The sequence below is a fragment of the Sycon ciliatum genome, chromosome 1 (assembly GCF_964019385.1).
Source record: "Sycon ciliatum chromosome 1, ocSycCili1.1, whole genome shotgun sequence".
NCBI classification, from domain to species: Eukaryota; Metazoa; Porifera; class Calcarea; order Leucosolenida; family Sycettidae; genus Sycon; species Sycon ciliatum.
Window position 1 is genome coordinate 5,046,345 of NC_088643.1, and position 22,398 is coordinate 5,068,742.

Below are 22,398 nucleotides of genomic sequence, written 5' to 3' on the forward strand. Positions count from 1 at the left end.
ATGCTGCCCACGGGGGTACGTATGATTCCGAGACCTCTGGTCGGATGAGCCTCGCCAACCACATCGGCACGTCGCCCCTACTCCCCTTCGACTTGTTGTCCAGTGTCACTTCAGTTGTCCTCTTTCCCTGAATATTAGTAGGGCCGGGGCCCGTGTTTGCTAGTAGAAAACAATTGCCAGATTTTCCTGTGTACGAAAACTCTCCAGAAGCAAACGTATGCCAACCATGGTATAGGATTTTGCATGGTTGCCCTGGTTGACTTACCTCGAAAGCATCGCTCCAAGCAGGCGACCTTGTTGAGGAAGGAGTTGTCTCCGACAAAGCAGGAGCCGTGGAGGTAACTCTCGCATGCGCCAGTCTCGGCGTTATAGAACCACCTGGAATACTGGGCAAAGCAGCCACTGCCTTCAGGAGCACTGGGCTTGGCTTGATTACAAATACCAGCTGCAATAGAGAGAGGGGGAGGGAGAGAGAGGGGAGGAAGCGGGGGGGGGGGGAGAGAGAGAGAGAGAGAGAGAGAGAGAGAGAGAGAGAGAGAGAGAGAGAGAGAGAGAGAGAGAGAGAGAGAGAGAGAGAGAGAGAGAGAGAGAGAGAGAGAGGGGAGGGAGGGAGGCAGGGAGGGATGGATGGATGGAGGGAGAGATGGAGGGAGGGAGAGAGAGGGGGGGGAGGGAGGGAGAGAGAGGGGGGGGGGGGGGGAGGGAGAGAGGAAGGGAGGGAGGGAAGGAGGGAGACAGGCAGAGAGAAAGACAGAGTGGGTGGGTGGAGAGAAGGGGAGGTGACAATCCCTTTGGTAGCTGCTAATGGTGATAGAGTTTTCAAGGACTTGAGACTTCTTGAAGCACCATTGACAAGACGTGTGTGTGGATATGTATTGCAATGAACCATGCTTCCAGTACTACAAAAGGAACAAATCCTAGCGGCCATATCGCATGCGTGACTTTGCATGTACATTGCCATCCGACAGCTTTCTTTTGCAGACTCTCCCCTCTACAGGCAGCTAACTAGCTTGTTATATAATATCAAGAGTACATAAACCAGAGTGTGCAACTCGGGATGGTTCCTGTGGGAGCGTAATTCATGCAGTACAGTACGTCATTTCTGACGGCATGGTAAACCACAGGTACGGTGAAAAGTTGTGTAACCAGTCACGGTGGTGCAGGTCACTGAGTTTGTCCTGATTTCGGTTTTTTGAGACGGATAGCCTGGTGACTTTACTTGTCGGTGGATTTACGCAGCGTACATAGTCACATAAAACACCGAAATCCTGAAACATGACGTCTAAAATCAAGCAAACTTGCCTGATTTCCGGGCTATGAAACACGAAAATTTGAGCTGTAGGCAAGTCGCGGCTTGGCGGCTCACCTCATCAGGGTGACGTAGTGCACGAACTGCGCTGTTTCAGATCTGATATGCACAGTTGCACACTCTGGCTTATGTACTCTTGTTGATAATATGTTGTACACAGTTCAAGAAGTTGCTGTTCACGTCCTGCATGCAATACTGTCACTGCGGAGATATTGAAGAAAATTAATAATAAACTCGGATGGAGAGCCGCCAAGGATTAACATTTTAAGAAGGAAGGACGGTTGGACGTTATGACTAATCAATATTATGCTTATACATTGCCAGTGTTGGACAACTACGTGTAATTTGTAAACCTTTGGTCTTTTCTTCTTTTAAAAAAAATTAATAGTCAGTCACAATTAAACTCGGATACTGAGCCAGTAGCTAGTCATTCGCAATCATCAATTCAGGATTGGATGGTGTTGTAAAGCTATTCTTCTAGCCAGCTTCAAGCACTGAACAACAACCGGGCAGCATACACACACACACACACACACTTGTACTTGTTGCTCACTGCCAAAACTGGTCACGTGGGTCTCCCCGGGAGAGGGGAGAGAGACTCAAAAGGAATCTTGGAAAGATGACTCAATTGGCTATTGAACCGCCCAACGGCCGACACCCCCTGAAATCCCCAAAACTCTGGGTGGACTTGAAAATGATCCCACTTATGGGCTCACCACACCTCAGTAAGTGGGTGAGGACAAGGTGCAGAAAAAGGATTGACGGCATCAGGGTATCCGTCCTGGGATCCAACTGCAGAACCCCTGCCCCCAGTGAAGGTAATACTTGCTACTAGTGTGGGTGGCTAAATCAAAGTGGATCTGATATAAGCTTCACTAGCACCATTGATTACACAAGAGTTAATCTAGCCAGAAGCAGTTCATGGCTAACAGGTATGTATACTTCAAATAGAAAGTATATGAACCCTGGAACCAACAAAGGTGGCAGGTACAACATTACACCTTCAAGCAGCCGAGCCCGTTGGCAACAGACCCAACACTATCAGGCATACGTGTACCCACCAACCGAACTAGCTGGCACACACACACACACACACACACACACACACACACACACACACACACACACACACGCGTGCGCGCGCGAACGCATGCATGCACACACGAACGCAAGCGCACGCGCACACACACACACACATCACACACACGTGCACGATGTACGAATGCATCTAACACGCTGCACAACCTACATTGCGTGGCTACGGCTTACCTCGCGGACATTGACCACTGCTCACTGGCTCACGACCAGAGAAGTTATCCACACAGTCTGCTGCGCGAAGGTGACACCGGCTAGAGTAGGTCGCGGCAAATTGGCTGCAGACCGGTTTTTTCACTCCACAAGTCGGACACCGATGCGGTGCTACACACTCACAGAGGCCGCTGAGGGGATGGCACACACTATGCCTTTTACACACTCTTCGGATACTATCAATGCCACCACGGTTTGGGCACGTTGTTTCTAGTCAAACAGACGCCAGCAAATCACATGGCACATAATGATCAAGCAGAGTACAGTCAACTTTGCGTATAACGGCACTCGGTGGGGTACCAGAAAAGTGTCCTTATTCGCCAAGTGTCCTTATATACCCGAAGTCTCATTATCAGTTGTCTGATGATTGCCTAACGGCATGAAACTCAGAGCTACAACCAACCTGAACGTCCTTCGCTGAGTCTGCTATGTACTAAGCAGCTCGGGGATCAACGAAGTCTCATTATAATAATATATTATTACAGTTTAAAAATAGATGGGACTTTTCTCTGGGCATGGAAATTCTGTCGTTATTAGAGAGGTTCTGCACAACGAAAATTGGAACGAAGTTTCGCGACAGGCCTTGCGAAAATGTGTACGAATTTTGCACGAACTTTGTGTTCTGCACATTTTCGTAGTTTGCATGCGCCAAATGCACGTACACCATGACCCGATTTCACAAAACTTCCTACGAAAGTTCATTTCAAGTTCCCTGCAAGTTTCGCGTCCAAAGTTGCGAAAGTTCGTGCGAAGTTTCTCACTTCGTGACGTAGAGCGAAAGTTCGTACACATTTTCGTTTTGCAGAACCTCTCTATAAGCAAAGTTGACTGTTCATAACCTGGTTATGTGCTCTTGATATGATCAACATGCATGGCTGTGCAGCTGTGCTCACTGAAACCGGATACAAAATGCAAAACTGACGACCAGTTCCAATTGCATCACTGTACTTGTAAGCGTGTACATCCAGCCGCATTCGTACCACCTCCAGGGCGTCAAGGATCGTGCAAATTGAGGGTGCCAAATATGCTCTTCAGGTGGGATTTCACCCGGCACAACTGTGCTTTTAAAGGACGTGTAAACCAAGTTATGGTGCATTTCTTCAGAATAGCAATCATGTGCCGGATGACACTGTCCCGTATCCTGGGCAACCCTGTTGTTCGGTATGCTGTTTGTGCTGCTGATGCCTGGCCCATGTGCATCATACATATATCACAGCTATGCTGTACATTAGAAAAGATCTCCCTGAACCATGCAGTACAGCAGTAGGACAATACTACAGAAGCATGCACCCAGTGTGTTGAGTACGCCGAGTAGTAAACATAGTGCAGGGAGTAGTAAACTTTTAACTTCTCCCTGCTTGAAGGGTGCCCAGCATGCACCCAGTGTGTTGAGTACATGGAGTAGTAAACATAGTACAGGGAGTAGTAAAATGTTAACTTCTCCCTGCTTGAAGGGTGCCCAGATGCCGTACACTAACCTTGCTCTGCTGTTGTCCCAATGTGCTAAGTAAACCAGTGCCCTAGACCGATGCAGTTGTAAATTTACCCAAGTCCAGCCTCGCGGTACGGCAAAGAATGTCACTGCTATCGAATAGAACGGAGTTGGATGCGACGAAGACTTGAGTGAACCGTGCCTCCCGTGAAAGCTGATGACGGGTCAAGGAACCCTGAAACCATGCTCCTCGGGTGCAAGTGCTCCCCTTCACCAGGGTCCCAGCCCCCTGTGCGCAAAACTGATCCTGACCCTATCCAGGGGGGGGGGGGGCTGGAAGTGACACATTTCGTTTCCTATTCTAGTGACCTTCATGGATATGTGATTGCCTTATCAGAGTTCCCGTCCTCGACTACATATTGCAGCTCACCATCCACAACTGAATATAGTGATTTGCAACAGCCTGCATGAGTACTCACGTACACACCGCGGTGCGCAGTCGGACCACTCTCCGGTCGGTAAACATTCCACCTCGCTGACACCCAGCAGCGAGAACCCAGCGGCGCAGGAAAACCGCACGGTCGCGCCGCAGTCCATCATGCTCGCAGCGCCGGTGAGCCATGTCTGAACGTTTGCATCACGTTGGAGCCGGGCACACGTCCTGCCTGTTAGTTGAACCGTGGCAAGATCAACACACGTGTACATTAGCACGTACAAATGCACACAATCATATACAAGTAATAAACACAGAAACACACACACACACACAGAAACACACAGACAAGCACAGTCACAGACACACATACACACGCAGAACAACACATGAGTGGCACATGAGAGTTTATCAAAGGAAATTGCCACGCAGGAAGCACTCTCTTCAACATCGCAGACAACAGCACAACCGATGAACATGTGCGGTGTTTTTATACTTCAAGCTACTTCAAGCTATTCTACATTACAGAGTGCAACATGCTCGCTTCCAATCAGCTAATACTTGGCTTGCGTACGGAGATCAGTACTACACTCATACCAGGTGCGTGCGCCGGTGCCCTTCAAGGGGGGGGGGGTTCCGGGGGCCTCCCCGGGAAATGAAGCAAAATTCTGCATCTTGAGCGAAAAAGGGGGGGGGGGGTTCCGGGCACCCAGGAACCCATACGGGGCACGCGCCTGCATACCTCTCTTCTCAGGGCAGTCTGGTAGCAGGCACTGGCCATGACTTGGAAATATCCACAGCTCTGAATCACACGAGTTTCGATGGGGAAGTCCCAGAGATCTGGCATATAATGTCACTATTTCCACGAAAGTGGCAAAGAGTAGTAATATTTCCACTAAAACCCATTCACGGGGTGCCCGTTAGACCGAGATGCCCGTTACTTGGCAGTCCGAATGAGAGAGATAATGAGTGTGCATGGATTACATGTACTTACGGATGCATCGAGTGCGGCTTGTGTCTGGTATCCATGCCGTTGTCCCATTGGCCTGTTCCCTGCACTGTGTCAGGACTTTGTTGTTCGGCTTGAAGCAACGCTCGCACTGCAAGCCGACGTACGTGTTTGTTCGATACGGCATCGTCTCACTGGAGACAAAACTACCGTTGGCGACAGCAGGCAGATCCGGACATTCGAGCCCTGCGCCGCAATGGGAAAAATGGAGAAAAAAGGAGAGAAAAAAATGCATTGGCCGGGAATCGAACCCGGGCCCCCCGCGTGGCAGGCGAGGATTCTACCACTGAACCACCAATGCTTGGATGTACAGTGCTAACTAAGGCCATGGTAAAAAATAAAGTTGATTCTCAGGTCATGAGCCTGTGAAAATCGGTGCGAGCGAGCAATTTTTTATTTTATTTCCCACAATTTTTTATTTCCAAAGATAGGGCCTAGGGCCTAGCCTAGGGTCACACATATGTACATGGTCACATGTTCATAATTATATTCAGGCCCGGGAGTAGAAAAACACCGGTATTTCACTACTCCCTGATTCATGCCTTTCGCATTGACCGTTTTCATGCGCGCATATGCAGGCATAGAAATAAAAAAAATCGTCGGTGCGCCGCCAAAAATCGGTGCGCGTACTTGAGAATCAAAGATAATTTTTACCATAGCCTAATATTATAATAATGGTGTTCTAACATCGGGCACCACTGCTCCTGACTTCCAATTCCTAGATCCGTGCATTGGGCTACCTTGCACATACGAGTATGGTAAAGTTGCACACATGTGTGATAAAGAGTCCTTCAGTCTAGTAATCTTGTTGCATGCTTCGTGCATCCCGTTCATGCATGCTGGTGCGTAGCTAGCCTTTATCTGTTGCAAATACGCGTCCAGGAGCTAGGGTGACGCGAGTCTAAGCCTGAGCTACAGAGTTGTCTTAGTGTCCTGTGTTGTCTCGAGACGGGCTGCGCCCGGGCCACAACGCCTCAGTCGCTCAGTTCTGCTTGCGTGCCGTGTGCGGACCGCCAGTGGTTAGTAGTAGTCCTCTGTAGCCTTACATAACATGAACATATACCTGGCTGAATTGAGTGTCACTGCAGGGACATAGCATTGGGATTTAACCCTTTAAGAGCTACAGGGAAATTTCAAAATTTTGCATTTTTTCGTGTTCCTTGGATCATAGCTTCAGTTCTACTCACTCAATCCTCACAATCTAGGGCTTCCTGGAAAGGTCTCCGCGAGAGGAAGACAATGAGGTCGATCATGATAGCCAGCACACCGTCTATCCAGCGCTAGATCGCAGCGACAGTACGAAAAATGCCCCAAATGCGTCCAATTGCGTCCCGCTCCAGATATTTCATTTTACTCGATCGTGGAGTTCCAATTTTTCGCTGTCTACTCTTGACAATATCAACAGTGAAACCCGTGCAAATTTGAGTAAACCAACGTGACAAAAAGTCTCAAAATGCTCAATACTAAAGTCGCACTGCGCGTTTTTGAAATTGCCGCGATTGCGGCTCAACTTACGAGTGATTTATCTCAGTAACCGTTGCTCGCAGCGCTTCGCGGATTGTTTCTCCCGACAGGTGAGAGTTTTCTCTTCGTCCTGGATAATTCGATCGCTGGATTTGAGCGAGATTGGACTGAGTTACGATCTTTTGAAGTTTTGCATTTGAATGCGTCGTTTACGACGCATTCAAGTATGGGGCGGCTCTTAAAGGGTTAAGGTGGTCCGGCCAAATGGGATACTTGACCAGAAACAAACATTATTGACGAGAAGACCAGTTCTGAATGAGGTTCAGCTTTGGCCGGACTAGGTGCTATGCCCTGTACACTTAGTACCATTCTGGGAATTTCTGAGATAAGTCTACTCAGTACTGGTAACTCTCAGTAGCACACGCTGCGCCACTATTAGTTAAGAAATTCCTGAATGACATTGTTATTTAGGAATTTTGCTGTACATCTGCACTGCAAACATGCGGCATACACTAGGCTTTATTCCCGTAGCTATGCAGAAGACGTTACTTCAGTAACGTCTGGCGCTAGCCAGGGTCCACACAGCTTTAATTTGGTATTTGTGTGTGTGTTTGTTTGTTTGTTTGTGTCACACCTGGCGCTATCCGTATCTGATGGCAAAAAAAGCATAGGATGTTATAAATTTTTCAATTCTCCTATTTTTTTCAGGCTTTTCAGGCATATCCTGGGATTCGAACCCGCACTATCGCCCTACATGCATTCCCCCATACACTTCGCAGTCATACCCATTCTTCCAAGTTGCTTCACGTTATTATCTTGCGTTTGAAAGCCCTATTTGAATATTGCGGGCAGCTGCCGGTATGTGGCCAGCTGTGTTTGATGGTACGGTACGGTACGGGAGACGGTGTCGTATTACCCTCGATCGTACCTGTCCCGTACCTATCCCCTACCGTACCGTGCCATCAAAGACGGCTGGCCACAATGCATATTCAAATAGGGCTTTCAAATGCAAGATCACAATGTGAAACAACTTGGAAGAATGGGTATGAATGCGAAGTGTATGGGGGAATGCATGTAGGGCGATAGTGCGGGTTCGAATCCCAGGACATGCCTGAAAAAATAGGAGAATTGAAAAATTTATAACATCCTATGCTTTTTTCCCGTCAGATCACAATGTGAAACAACTTGGAAGAATTAGTATGTATGCGAAGTGTATCGGGGATGCATGCAGGGCGCGCGATAGTGCGGGTTCGAATCCCAGGTTATGTCTTAAAAAAAGAGGATTTTTTTAAAGAATTTATAACATCCCTATCCTTTTTTTAGGGTTTATCGGGTGGGTGTTAGCGGCCGTCGTGAGTTCCCTTCGGGAACGGATACGATAATTTACTTTTTACTTTTTTTATCCTTTTTTTTGTCTAGGTCATCAAGGCAAAAAAGCATAGCGTAGGGCCCTGAGCTTCCAAGCTCTCTCGTATAAAGTTTATAATTATGGCGATTGGAATTGATTACATCACAGATCAAAATGTACAATGACAGTTTTTTCCCAGTCCAACTGCGTGTGTATGGAACCCATGGTGGATGAGAGACACAGTGTACTTACTCAGCCATTGGCACGTTGGCCATTCATTCTCCCAGACCATCTCCAGGCCCCGCTGGACACACGTAGAGGTTGGAGAGCCAATCAGACGATGCCGGCCGCACGAGAAATGGACGGAAAAGTTATTGCCGAAAAAGGTCCTGGGACCGCCACCTCCTTCGTCGACATCCAGCAATGCATGCAGATTGGCAGGACGCCGGCACGATGTAGCTGTGAGCAATACAGAGAAAGACAGTCGGCGAGCAAGAAGACAAAAAAATCCCGGTTTGCGCGAGACTCAGACTGAGCTTTCCGCATCCGTAGGAACGCCACCACCCTCGAGGATCAAAGCGCAAATGCAGCTCCTAAAGCGGTGGGAGATGAGTAGATCAGACCCACTACAAAGTGGTTAAAGACCGAATCCTCGTGCCAGGCAGGGAGTTCCCAATTAACTGGGGGTCGTATCACATAAGACGACAAGGGGAAAGAAAAGAGTGCAGGGGGGGGGGGGGGAGGCGAGGGTATTCATGTATCAGAAGTAAGGCCAAAGTCAAAATGTTAATTGCAGATATGCAAGCCCTTTCAATTCATAAAAACAAGACGAGCACAACAAACCCAACCAATCAGGAAACAAGAACTCGGAAAGGGAGAGCTGTAGCCCTTTGTCTGGTAGCGGGTATTAGATGGACATCGCAACCACAGTCATAGTGTGTACGTCAATGTTCAGCAATGAATGATGCACATCTCTCAACCTTACCTCTACAAGCCACCGGAGTGGCCAGATCCAGGTTCGCGTTGTTCTCCCAGGTAGACCGAGGCGTGCACGTGAAGGAGACGGAGTCGCTGTTCAGCTCCGCGTTCCTGGCATACAGTTCCCGGCCGCTCTTGCAGCCAACGCGCAGCTTCTCACCGGTCCTGAACAGGCCCTTTGCCGAGGAGAAGGTGAACTTGGAGGCCGTGCTTGCATCGATACGGATTGCACCGCGCAAACAGTATCCTATATGGAGCACAGCATGAGCAGAGCAGAGCAGTGGAGATTTTCAACTGACACAAATAACCTTGACCACTGGTAGAGTGCTTCATACATGACGGGCATAGCTTCAGTACAAACAGAAAATCCAGTCTAACAAAATTAAATAAATCTTAACCGATCTTCATGCCCAAAAGCAATCATTAGGAGCCTTTTAAAGGGGAAGTATACCCTAAAATCAAAATTTCACCAGTTGTAGTCTTCGGGGTGCTGAGTCGAATGGTCTTGGTCCGAGGAAGCTGAGACGCTCCGTTCCTACTTGAATCCCAATCGAGCTCGCGCACTTCCACCGAAACTGGGTGACTGCGCCCTACTAGATGGGGATTTGTATGCAAAATGTCACCGTAAGTAAAAGTGCCATTTCGTTCTTATAAAAGCACGGATGACCGCCTTTGGCCCATATGTTGTAGTCTTTTGGACGCTGAGTCGACTGGTTTTGGTCCGAAAAGGCTGCGATGCAGCGTTCCTCCTTTATTCCCAATCGAACATGGTTGAACAAGCGGTCACGTGCTCCTGCGTACACCAGTCACCTGGTCACCGTGCCTGCAGGGTACAACTTACTAGCCTGTTTGACCTTTTTGGGGTGCAGTCCTGTCACTCAAGTTGAACCTTGGTGTGAAAGTTGTCGCCTGCTGGCGCGATGACCAGGTGATTTGGGCACCCAGGAGCACGTGACCGCTTGTTCAACCATGTTCGATTGGGAATAAAGGAGGAACGCTGCATCGCAGCCTTTTCAGACCAAAACCAGTCGACTCAGCGTCCAAAAGACTACAACATATGGGCCAATGGCGGTCATCCGTGCTTTTATAAGAACGACATAGCATTTTTAGTGACATTTTGCATACAAATCCCCATCTAGTAGGGCGCAGTCACCCAGTTTCGGTGGAAGTGCGCGGGTTCGATTGGGAAAAAAGAAGGAAGGGAGCGTCGCAGCTTCCTCGGACCAAGACTATTCGACTCAGCACCCAGAAGACTACAACTGGTGAAAATTTGATTTTAGGGTATACTTCCCCTTTAACGCTTACGAGAATTACAGGATGTCGTGGAGATTTTCAGCTTACTTAGTTTAACTGCATTTGACAGTGTCTTACAATGGTTATCATCCGTTGATACTATCCCAGGCATCTGGAGGTGACGCATCTCTGTTGTGCTGCGGCAATGCCGCACGCTAAACTATTACTAGTTTCCTCGATCAAGGGACATGAATTCAAAGCAAAGCCTGGTGCCGTCACCGACCCAACACACACACGCATGTACGCTCGCACACACGCTCACACGCACGCTCACACGCACACACGCATGCACATACACACACACACACCTCACACACTCACACACACACAAACACACACACACACACACACGCACACGCACACGCACACACACACACACACACACACACCCACACACACATTGCTGCTCAATAAAAACCCGTCAACTTAACGTAACTCTGTCAAAGATGCGTGCACTTCTGCTTACGTCTGCATTCGACTTTCCTGGCCTTGCTGACTTTGAGATCACCCAGATCAGTCCAGGCCAGGTAGTTTCCATTTCGTGTTGGATCGGCATTGCACTTGAAACGCGTCGATCCAGACGGATGCAGGTATCGCCGATCCGGTCCGGAATTCTCAGACTCGCATGATATGCGGACAGTCTCGCCGTACTTGTATTTCGTCTGGTTTGGCGATATTTGAAGACCGGTGCTGGAGTAGATGGAGGACTTGGCTAGCAGCACGACTATGCGACACGTACGTGCTGAAAGTGCAGAAAAACACAAACTAGCTTAGGAGCGTGCAGAAGAAATGACAATCCCAAATGCAATGTGCACTTAAAAGTCTCCTGTTGCTGCACACACAAGCAATGTCACCAGGAACGCTAAATGGTTAGGTGATATGTACAGATACATATATATGCATTTTGCAGTACTAAGTACTCAGAAAGCAATTTCATGGTACATATACTGGGGTGCTACATGTAGCATGGACATCGCACTTTTCTTACAAGCACAGCCGGGGCCTGAGGGGCATGGAGCCAGAGGGGGCAGGGGGCAAAGGGGTATGGGGCCAGCTGCAGCACGGGGGGGGGGGGGGGAGAGGGGAAGCAGAGGGAACAGCAGCAACAGCAACAACAGTAATAGCATTCTACCTTTGCAGTAAGGCTGCTTCTGGGACCAGGAGCCGTTAGGCAGACAAGAAGCTTTGCGCTGACCGATCACTTTCAGTCCAGGTCCGTTGCACTGGAACTCTATGGTCGTATCGACGTTAAAAGAGCCAGGCACGACTTCTCTGTCACTGGCACTAAACTCTAGTCCTCCACCGGTCTGAGGTGATGGACACGTCTCTACGCACAGTAGTGGTATAGTGAAGCAAAAGAAAGCCACAGCAAACACAATCACAGTCACACACATTATAATTATGTATGCGCACTTTTTTTATATGATTATATTTCGACTCCCCGGGTTAAAAAAAGTTTCGAAATTTTTGATAAGCATTCTCTGTCTCCTGTGGGTTTAATTCTTGGCCCTGCAGTCTGAGGCGACAACAACAACAACGACAACAACAGCAACAACAACAACAACATACTTGAGCAGGAGCCGAGTGCTGTGGTGCTCCAGCCTGTCACGGTGCACTTGGCGACGCGTGGCTTCAGCAGCGTATAGCCCGGGTCACACACTAGCTTCAGGGCGTCGTTGAAGCGGTATGGACCGGTGTTGTTGTAGGCACCGTTGCTGGCAGGTGCAAACACTGGACAGTCATCTAAGAAGAAACAAGAACATATGAATCATTGTGTTAATAGCACCATATACATAGGTACTGTTGCACCCTTGTGTATAGCGCAGCACTATACACAAGGGTGGAACAGTACCAACATGTATGCAATGGTCCTTATTCACAATTACGTCATCGGCTCGCGCCGGGGGTATACTTGAGATTTCGTGGTGAGAAAGACTTCACTTCTTCCAAAATTTTCGTCTTGGACATCAGACAGTTGTGGTTGTTTTTATTTCGAGAGTTAGCCCTCACGTCGAGTTCCAGGCAGTGCCTGTCGTGGAGTATCACCGACTGGTCCGTCAGCTATGAGTGCCAAGAAAGTTTCGTCTTTAGCCGACTTGAGAGTGCCTGAGCTGAAGAGGCTACTCCGTGAACATGGCTTACCCCTTTCCGGAAAGAAGGACGAACTGATTGGGAGGTAAGCTTTCTTCGTTTCACTTCTTACTCAGTAGTGTGTTGCCGAAAATTACTAAACTCTCCCAGGCGTCTGTTTTTTCGTTATTGGCCCGCGTGCAAAGAATGGAGCTGAACTAAAAATATTTTTCAAAAACCAGTAGACTTGTGTAGCATGGCTACTTTATAACACGTTATTTGTATACACATAAATAGTACACCGTAGGAATGCTTGGATAGCTCTGCGCACACTCGCACGGCCTTGTCTTCTTCTTCTCCTTGTGAGACAATGAACGAATGATAACTACTTACGTAACTACAAGTATGTGCTTTGAGTGCTGAGAGTATACGAGTTACGATGGTGGCAGCGGTGGGATTCGAACCCACGCCTCCGAAGAGACTGGAGGGGGGATTACACTTGGACTACGTTTGGTGTGGGCATGGACGAAGCCATAGCCATGACCATGTGCATGGCAGCATTGCGACTCTGCTGAGAGTTGCTATAATGGGATCTGCTTTCAACTCAGTGTGCAACAGCATCCATAGTCATTTTACCTGTATTATGTTCTTGTCATTTTACTTTTGTTTTGTGACACCGTACCCATGAAACGAGACAATATTCCTTGCTGAGCCTAAAAACTCCAAATCTTCCTGTGGCTTGTGTTCCTGTGTCAACTGCAGATTAAAGACATTTGCGAAAACTTCAGGCCGTGCTGAAAGTAGCTTTCTATCGCCACCGGTACAAGGCAACGTCAGTAATCCCCCAGCACAGTCACAACCACCGCATATACCACTATCCACAGAGTCGATAGAAGTGACCCGTACGAAAAGCAAGCTTCCAGTCGACCCGAACTTGTGGAAGCCCTTGGTTGACATTCGGACTGCCTTGCCGATGTTCACCATGGCCAACATGGTGGCTTATTTCATTTATGGTCAGTCCACTGATGGGAGCCGAATGAACTTCAAGGCTGTAAATGAGCATGCCCTGCTTCTATTCAGCAATGGATTGGTGCAGGCCATTAAAGGTGCAGTGGATCCCGAAGAGCAAGGAACAATGTATCTCCGCTGCATTGTGCTGGCAGAAATGAAACAAAAAAAAACCTATACCCTATACATGAAGCTGGACAGACATGCAGAGGTCCTGTACGCAGAGTGTGGCTGTCCTGCTGGCCGCCCTCCTCACGCTTCCTGCAAACACCTTGCGGCATTTGCGTATGCTCTTGAGGAGTTTGTGCGGCTGGGGTACCACCGGTCAGCATTGACTTGCACGGAAGAGGCCAGCAAATGGAATGTGCCACGGAGCAAGAAGGTTGAAGTGTGCCTGCTAAAGGATCTGGTGTTTAAAAAGGCTGCGTACAGCAAGAGCAGCGCAACGCCGGTAGCTGCTGCACGGAAGGAACTGGACAAGCCACTTGCCCCACCTCGGCTGCCAGCAACTGCCTTGCTGACTTTCGCCAAGAACGTAAACGAACTTAGTACCCGCGGCGTGGCAATGGCTTTCACCCACGTTCTGCCGTCCGAGTCAACGCTGGTTGCAAGGGTGGAACGCATTGCACGGGCGAAAGAACAGCAGCAGGCGTGTCGTGAGTTGCGGGCTGAAGGCACAGATAAGGCTTCTAAGGGTGCATCCTGTGAACCTAGTCCTAGTGGTGAACCTAGTCTCAGTGGTGAACATAGTCCAAGTGGTGAACCTGACACGCAACTTACCCGAGAGGAAGTGAATCCGCAGTCGCCCATGGATGTGACTGGGAATGCTAGTGACAACAGACAAGTGCAAGAGTACCCCCTGCCTTGGGGTGGCTCTCACCGGACAGAAGATGGCAAACAGTTCTATTTTAGCAATACGTGCCCACTGGACAATGGCTTGATGTTTTGTTTTACTCTCCTCAGCAGCAATGACATATATATTCATGAATTTAGAGACGCAGCTAAAAGTGGGAACCGCGCAGCTCATGCCCTGCTGGATATGTGTGGGTTCATTGACATTGGTGAACCAGGCGCAGCGAAGTACATCTGGTGGCACGCCCTTGAACTTCTAGGCCTTCCCCGAGTACCCTGTGATGGACAGAACATTAATTTCTATGGTTCAGAAGCAGATCGGTTTGTTATAGCGTTTAATCAATCGTTTTGTCTTCCGTCAGTATCCTACGAATGTGACACGTGCAATGTGAAGAAAGATGTCGTCACTCCAGAAATCTTTATCTCTGCAGATGGAGACCTATCTCACCTGCCTGGGCCGGACCAGGTAAAGGTGATGTTGAATGCCTGGTTTTTTCCGGGAAGTCAGCCTTGTCGTTGTGGTGGTGTGCGCTCGTATTCTCGACGGAGGTTGCAGGTGCTACGTGGCTCCAGAGTGGGGTGCTCTGTGGCATTCTTTTGCTGCATTTGCCGCGAAATGGTTGGTCGGCACACAATTTATTCTGCTGCAGATTTTCCTTTACAGGTTGAAGTGCCAGGCACTGATTCCGGCCGCCTGACTGCATACCGGTTGCTGGGTGTGACCTATGGAAATGGTCAACATTTTGTGTCTCATATTCATGAAAATGGCACGTTTTATTTCTACGATGGCATGAATGCAGCCACAGGGGGGCGGCCTCAGGCTGTGGTTGGCCCTCCAGTGGCTCCAGCTGGCTATCAGCTTGGCCACATTATGTATGCTGCAGTTGTACCGGCATGAAGAGCATATTTTATGTGAGAATTTTCATGATCTGTCACTCATAATGTCGTAATGAGAATGGATACTTGTTGGGTGTGTACGGCATCACATCTGCTTGGGAGCACGGCTCCAGAGCAGAACATCTTTAGTCACAGAAAAGTGAAGGCCCATTCCAAGTCCGATGTAACAAACAAACACCAAAATATCCTACAATGTACTGCATTAGATGCCTAACGGAGTAAGGTGTGCTGTCCTGAAGGCAACAATACAGGCTACATAAGGAGGCGCACAGATCACAAGTAATGCAATGTCGACAGTATACAAATTCAATGGCAGCAGGGGGGGGGGGGGGGAGTCTTAGGCTGTTGCTGAGCACCATTCTGTCCCACACGCTACAATAGCTGTCACTACCATAGTGACTGTCACTTGAGATGCACGAAAGTAACTAGTTGGTCGCAAGCAACCGCGTTATGGAAAGGTTATGTGGAATAGCTGTATGTACACGGAAGTATGTAAATTACGCGATTATGTGCGCGACAGTCCCGGAGGGAGAGACCATTGCAGAATAACTTACATCAATGGTGGATTAAATAGAGTGAGAAGGGCACAGCATGAAAAGATTTCATCTCCAATATCAGCCATACTGATCGGCAGGAAGCGAAGGATGGAATAATTCTTGATCTGCTGAATGGCTCGCTCCACATGAATCCTCAGTGATGCAATGCGTCGTGTTGTAAGTAGATCTTCTTCGGAGAACTGTTGATGGTGGAGAAAGGGTGGGATATTGACACCAACACCATACACAAGTGCGTCGGATGCAATGTCAAACCCTTTGTCGGCCATAATCACATCGCCTTTGTCCAGAAGCTTCAGTAGTTCGCATCTCCTCACCAACTCCTTGTCAGACGTCCGTCCACCATACAGCTGTGACACAAACGACAGAGCACCACCAGGTGTTATTCCTACAAGCGCTTTAACGGTGTTACGTTGCTTGTATTCCGACCATGTGGCAGCTTGAGTGGTGGGGTTCTTTGGCTTTTCTATCGGAATCTCCAACGCATCGATGATAATCCGTGTCCGTGGATACATTTCGCGGAACGACAGTGACATTAGCTCATCCACTTGGGATCTGCTCGGGAAGATCGGGATTTGGCGAAGTGCATTGGCAGTCAACGGAATCCAATGGCGGATAATCCTGGATATTGTTGGTTGGGAGACACCAGTTAGCCGTGCCAGCTCCTCTTCCGGATAATCCTTCCACACCTTCACCATTGCAATAAAAAAGCAGTCTTCCAGTGGAAGGATTGGTGCAGTACCTCTTGCTTGGGTGGCAGAACGGGTGGCCAAAACAAGTTTGAACATCTCCTCAAACTGTCCGAATGTTCTGAACCCAGTATACCAGCGAATGTTTTTGTCCGATGTGAACTGCCGTGCCGTAAAACGCTGCCGTTCAAGCTGAGCTTCGAGGATCGTGTTTTGGTCTTTCAATAGCTCTAGCTGTGATTTCAGGTCCAAGATCTCATCCCTCAGCCGCTGATTCTCTTCGACAACGTCCACCTCTCCAGTATCTTCGGTGCTGGCCACTTCTTCCTCATCCACCGTCATACTTTCTTCCTCGGCCTCACTCGCTTTCTTGGAGGTCAGTGTTTGGCGCTCCACCACTGGGATGGTCCAAGCAAATACAGAGGGAACTTCATCGTCATTCTGGCGTTGCAGGGCTGGGAAATGTGCTCCACATACACGCACATCGTTTGTTGCAGTCACAGTCAAATTTTGTTTTCGAACAGCATCTTTCCACGATTTGATTAATTTTCTTTGCCGTTTAGCTAGATGTGGATCAGCGCTTTCGGGCAGGGGTTTGGGGAACTTGGCGAACGGCAACGTCCTGCACACGCTGCAAGCGCCCCTACAGCCGACTCGCTTTGCCGTATTCCCACAAAGACGATACTCTTCCATCGACCATTTGCCAGTGCAGTCCTGAACACGTCGGTACCCTCGCTTGCATTTCTTCGCCCCAGACACGTTCCGACAGCCAGGAACAGTACAGGAGTGCGGCATTGCTAGTTTAGAACGTATGCTGACAGCGGTGAAAACAGAAAACCCCTTAGCTAGTAAGGGATCAAAACAACACACGTTCCAAAACTAAGTCACGTCAAAAGAAAACAAGCAAAGCGGACTTCTTGTTCGTAAAATCTTTCTCCCAGACAATGCAAATGCTGCCTCTGCCAGCTTGATTTTGAACAGTACCCCCGCGCCGGCCGCGCGGTGAAAGGATGACGTAATTGAATAAGGTCTATTGTTGTAGTGCTGAAACGATTACACTTATTACCAAGAGTAGATAAACAAGAGTGTGCAACTCCGGATCTCTCCTGCACAATCTGAGATACCCCGCGCCCACGGCGGAATTTTTTGTTTACGTCACCTTTTTTCAGAGAAACGCGGCTTTGCCGCAGAGCAGTGTGAGAGCACGTGCTGGGCACCGACCTTGTAGTGTAAAGCCCAGCCAAGTGCACGAGGGAAAACTCTCCAAAAGGCTCGCAGCGCGTGCGTCGTCGAAAAGATTACGTCAACAAAAAATTCCGCCGTGGGCCAATCCATCCGGAGTTGCACACTCTTGTTTATCTACTCTTGTTATTACTCGTTACATTCTTGATAAGAAAGAGATTGAGTGGTTAAGTTGGGTATACTTCCTTCGTGACCTTTTATTCACATTATGAGGAGTTTCTGTGCTGAAGATAGTTGCTTCAGCACAGAAACTAGAATACATCGAGGCAACGATAGGATAGATGTACACTGCTATTCAGGAGGTATTAGCACACGTGCACATACACAGGCACAAAATATACACCAGCACATGCACACACATATACACAAACACACACACACACACACATGCACACACAAACACCAACACACACACACACACACACACACCTCAGACCTCAGACCTGCCCATCGCAGAAGCGATGATAGCGAACAGCTATGTTAGACATAGCAACTTGTGCTGGGATTACATCATTCAACAGCTTGCAAGGCTGATGAATTGACCGCCACTATTTTTAGCCTGGTATCCACCACACAGCTGATTGAAGTGACTTTTTCTGGCCAGTGAATCCCTATTTTTTTCATTTTTCCATTTTTTTCTTTTTCTTTCTTTCCATTTTTTTCTTTTTTTTCTACACACACACACCACACCACATACTCCGGCATACACTGGCTGGTGGTAACCACCCAGGAGAAAAAAAGAAAAGTCAGGAAGAGTCAAAGAAAGAGAAGAAAGACGTGTGCGACCATAATCGTCGGGAATTGAACCCGCAACCTCTCGATTGGAAATCGACTGCACATACCACTGCACCATATGGGACACACACACACATACATGTAATGTTCTCCCGACGTCCTTAATACGTGTCGAGAGCACACGAAAATACCAAGTCAACACGGTCTCGTTGTGAGGCAAAGAACCCTTTTCATTTTCAGTGCAAGAACACAAATAGTCGTGAAAGACACATCATACAGCAAGACAGTCGCGGGTACTCCATATCTGGATCTAGTAGAGTACTAGAGGGTACACTACGGTGCATGAGACATCTATAAAGAGAAGAGTACAAATAAGAGAAACGAGCATGCACAATGGGTACACACACACATACAAGATAACACTACATCTCCCCTTCTTCAAAAAGGAGAAAGAGCATAGCAGTGAAAGTTGGAAAGAGAAAGACAAGACGAGAAGACCAAATAATGCAAAACATTTATGTATAATCCTATCCCTCCCTTCCGCAAAAGAAGAAGAACACACACATACACACATACACGCATACGCACATACACGCATACGCATGAGAAAAGCGTAGAGAAGAGTAGAGCAACAGAGCAAGAGAGGAAAGAGGTAATGGTGATGCGAGTTCAGTGGTAGATCAGAGCAAGAGTTCAGTCAGAGAAACCATAACGATCAGGAGGCATCACTGTACGACCACTACGAGTAATGGTTGTGCCTGCTGATGTTGTACTGGATGTAGGAACGGCTGAGTGTGTAGAAGAGGTTGTAGACGATGTGGTACTTGTTGTCGTAGGTTGTGGTGGACGCGGTGGTGTTGTATCTGGTGCTGAAGCTGCTTTCGGAACCTGCGCAACCGGAGGTGCGGACGGCAAAGCAACAATGTGTCGACGGTTGCGACGATATTCACCCGAGGGTGTAGACACAACATATGAGCGAATGGCAGGTTGACGGAGTACTGTACCAGTCTCATGGCGATCCGTGAGATAGACTGGTTGCTCAGCTTGTAGAGGCGGCAGAGAACGAGTACGGTGCCGATCGTTGTAGTTGCTGGTTTGCCGGGCCTTGAGAGCTGCATCGGCGGCGGCAAAGTCAGATGTCGAAATCAACTGAGGTTGCAGTTGCGAGCTGGACACGGGGACACGTGAACGGAGTTGTCTACCCATTAGGAGCTGTGCAGGACTGTAACCGGATTCCAGAGGAGTATTGCGATACGTGAGCAACGCACTGTACCAATCTGGAGAGGCAGTGAATAGATGCTTGACGGTTTTAACGGATCTTTCGGCGAGACCATTAGCCTGCGGATATAGCGGAGAACTGGTTACGTGCTGGAATGAGAACTCCTCGGCAAATCGACGAAACTCCTCAGACGCAAACTGTGGACCGTTGTCCGACATCAATGTCTCGGGAATACCGTGACGGGCAAAGATACTTTGCAGGTGCGTAATTACGGCCTTGGATGATGTTGACGTCAGCTGGACGACTTCGATGTAGCGAGAGTAGTAGTCTACCAGTAGGAGAAAGTCACGCGAACCAAAGTGGAACAGGTCAGCAGCTAGACGTTGCCATGGTAGATCAGGGAGTGTTGTTGGGATGAGCGGTTCAGCTGGTTGAGTGTGCATGCGGGCGCACGTCGTGCAATTTGCAACATACAGCTGAATATCCGAATTGATGGAGGGCCACCAGACAGAGTTGCGGGCAAGACGGCGACACTTGGCGATGCCCTGGTGTCCAGTGTGGAGCCGTGACAGAATGTCGTCGCGATGAGATGCGGGAATGATCAACCTGTCGTTGTAGAGCAGCAGACCGTCATCGGTAAGTGTGATGTGTGCCCGGTGTTCTACGTATGGTCGAACATCAGATGGAGCGTCGGATGAGTGTGGCCAGCCGTCAGCGCAGTAGCGAGCAAGCGACTCACACACTTGATCAGACTCTTGCCACTCGGCGATGTCATCGAGGCGTTTAGTTGTTGCAGGCAGACAATCAACGGCGTAGTCGACGAGCGCTGCTGTCTCAGCTGCGAGGAGATCAACATCTTGGCTGTCGACTTGTTCTGATGAAACAGGTGCTCTGGAGAGAGCGTCAGCAATGGCGAGATCCTTGCCTGGCACGTGAACAATGCGGAAATTGAAACGAAGGAGCCTCAGACGGAAACGGACAATTCTAGGCGGTAGGTCGTCTAGAGCACGGCTGCCTAGAAGCGGGATGAGCGGCTTGTGGTCGGTCTGGATCGTAAACGGCTTGCCAAGTACGAAATGTTCGAAACGATCGCATGCCCAAGTAGAAGCAAGAGCCTCTTTCTCGATTTGAGAATAGCGGGTCTCAGCTGGTGTCAGAGAACGGGACTGATATGCAACTGGACGAATGGAGCCGTCAGACTGCACCTGGAGGAGGACTGCTCCCAGGCCGAATGATGAGGCGTCTGCAGATATGATCGTATCCAGGGTAGTCGAGTACATCGCCAGTACTGGATGCGAACTGAGGGCTGACTTGATCGCGTCGAATGCTGCTTGGTGCTCCTCGGTCCAGGACCATTCCTGGCCTTTGACCAGGAGAGCACGCAGTGGCTGGGACATCGTTGCTAGATCCGGTACGAACTTTCCCAGCTGATTCGCCATGCCAAGGAAACGACGTACTGCTGGGACATCCGTGCAGGGTTTCAGCTCCTGAACGCCGCGCACTTTCTGGGGATCAGGGTGGATGCCGTTGTCGTCGAGGATGTGTCCCAGGAACTTGACTGAACGTTGTTGGAAAGCACACTTGTCTGGGTTGAGTGTGATTCCGGCTGATGAGAGACGCTGCAGGACTGCATGCAGATTCTTCTCCTCCTCGTGTTCGTCGTCACCGAAGGTTAGAACGTCGTCAATCATGCAGATTGTGCCTGGCAGGTCGCTCAGCAGGTCAGACATCTGCTTCTGGAAGTACTCAGGTGCAGAGGAGATGCCAAACGGGAGTCGTCGAAAGCAGAAACGACCGATGGGCGTAATGAATGTTGTTAGCAGTTGAGATTCCAGCGACAAGGGGATCTGGTGAAAGCCCTTGTTCGCGTCCAGCTTCGAGAAGACCTTGGCTGTGCCGAGGCGAGCAAGCAGGTGATCGGTTGTTGGCATGATGTGACGTTCCCGTCGGATAGCCTGGTTGAGTCGGGTAAAGTCGCCACAGATGCGCACGTTACCGTTGGGTTTAGGAACCACTACCATACCGGCACACCAATCGGTTGGCTCAGTTACCTTGCGAATGACACCACTCTGTTCGAGGGCCTGCAGTTCTTCGATAACTTTGGCTTCCATCGGTAGAGAGATACGGCGTGGTGTAGGCAGAGAGTAAGGCTGTGCATTATCGACCAGCCGAATCGTGTGCTCGCTGCCAAACGAACCAACTCCCGCAAAGAGCTCAGGGTACTGCGATTTGACGGAGGACTGCTCAGACGTACCGGTAGTTGCGCTGAGCAAATCTGCTGGCGGACTGAAGATATGTAGGGCTTCGATTGCTGGCCGGCCGAGCAGAGGTGTTTTCAGGTGCGGTACCACGTACACTGTTGTGTCTACTGCAAAGTCGGAAAATGCAGAACGGCAGATACTGAGTGTGACGCGGCCTGAAACAGCTAGAGTTGCGTTGTCTGGACCTTTCAGCGTACGGTCGGATTCCTGGAGGCTGAGCTGATGGTGAGCAGATATGTCGTCATATAAGCTGGCTGGGATGGCAGTTACGTCTGCACCAGTGTCGACCTTCATTGT

At 49.1% G+C, this 22,398-nt stretch overlaps 2 protein-coding genes and 1 non-coding gene across 4 annotated transcripts in view; 1 reads left to right on the plus strand and 2 right to left on the minus strand.

Moving 5' to 3' along the window:
- The window catches only part of LOC135810802 (complement receptor type 1-like), a 34,938-nt gene that overhangs the window by 7,161 nt on the left and 5,379 nt on the right, over positions 1 to 22,398 (minus strand). For both annotated transcript variants that reach the window (XM_065324237.1, XM_065324242.1), the window contains 9 exons: positions 12,144 to 12,317; positions 11,707 to 11,901; positions 11,041 to 11,316; positions 9,289 to 9,528; positions 8,556 to 8,762; positions 5,477 to 5,677; positions 4,529 to 4,714; positions 2,579 to 2,827; positions 266 to 445 (listed from right to left, as the gene is read on the minus strand). In XM_065324237.1, the coding sequence (XP_065180309.1) occupies positions 266 to 445; positions 2,579 to 2,827; positions 4,529 to 4,714; positions 5,477 to 5,677; positions 8,556 to 8,762; positions 9,289 to 9,528; positions 11,041 to 11,316; positions 11,707 to 11,901; positions 12,144 to 12,317 (1,908 nt within the window). The remainder of the gene's footprint in view (positions 1 to 265; positions 446 to 2,578; positions 2,828 to 4,528; positions 4,715 to 5,476; positions 5,678 to 8,555; positions 8,763 to 9,288; positions 9,529 to 11,040; positions 11,317 to 11,706; positions 11,902 to 12,143; positions 12,318 to 22,398) is intronic.
- On the minus strand, positions 5,722 to 5,792 carry Trnag-gcc (transfer RNA glycine (anticodon GCC)). Its single transcript has one exon. It is a non-coding gene; the product is annotated as a tRNA-Gly (tRNA).
- Positions 12,475 to 15,402, plus strand: LOC135810817 (uncharacterized). Its single transcript, XM_065324250.1, has 2 exons — positions 12,475 to 12,750; positions 13,407 to 15,402. The coding sequence occupies exons 1-2, from the start codon at positions 12,638 to 12,640 to the stop codon at positions 15,400 to 15,402; spliced, it is 2,109 nt and encodes a 702-aa protein (XP_065180322.1). The 5' UTR covers positions 12,475 to 12,637.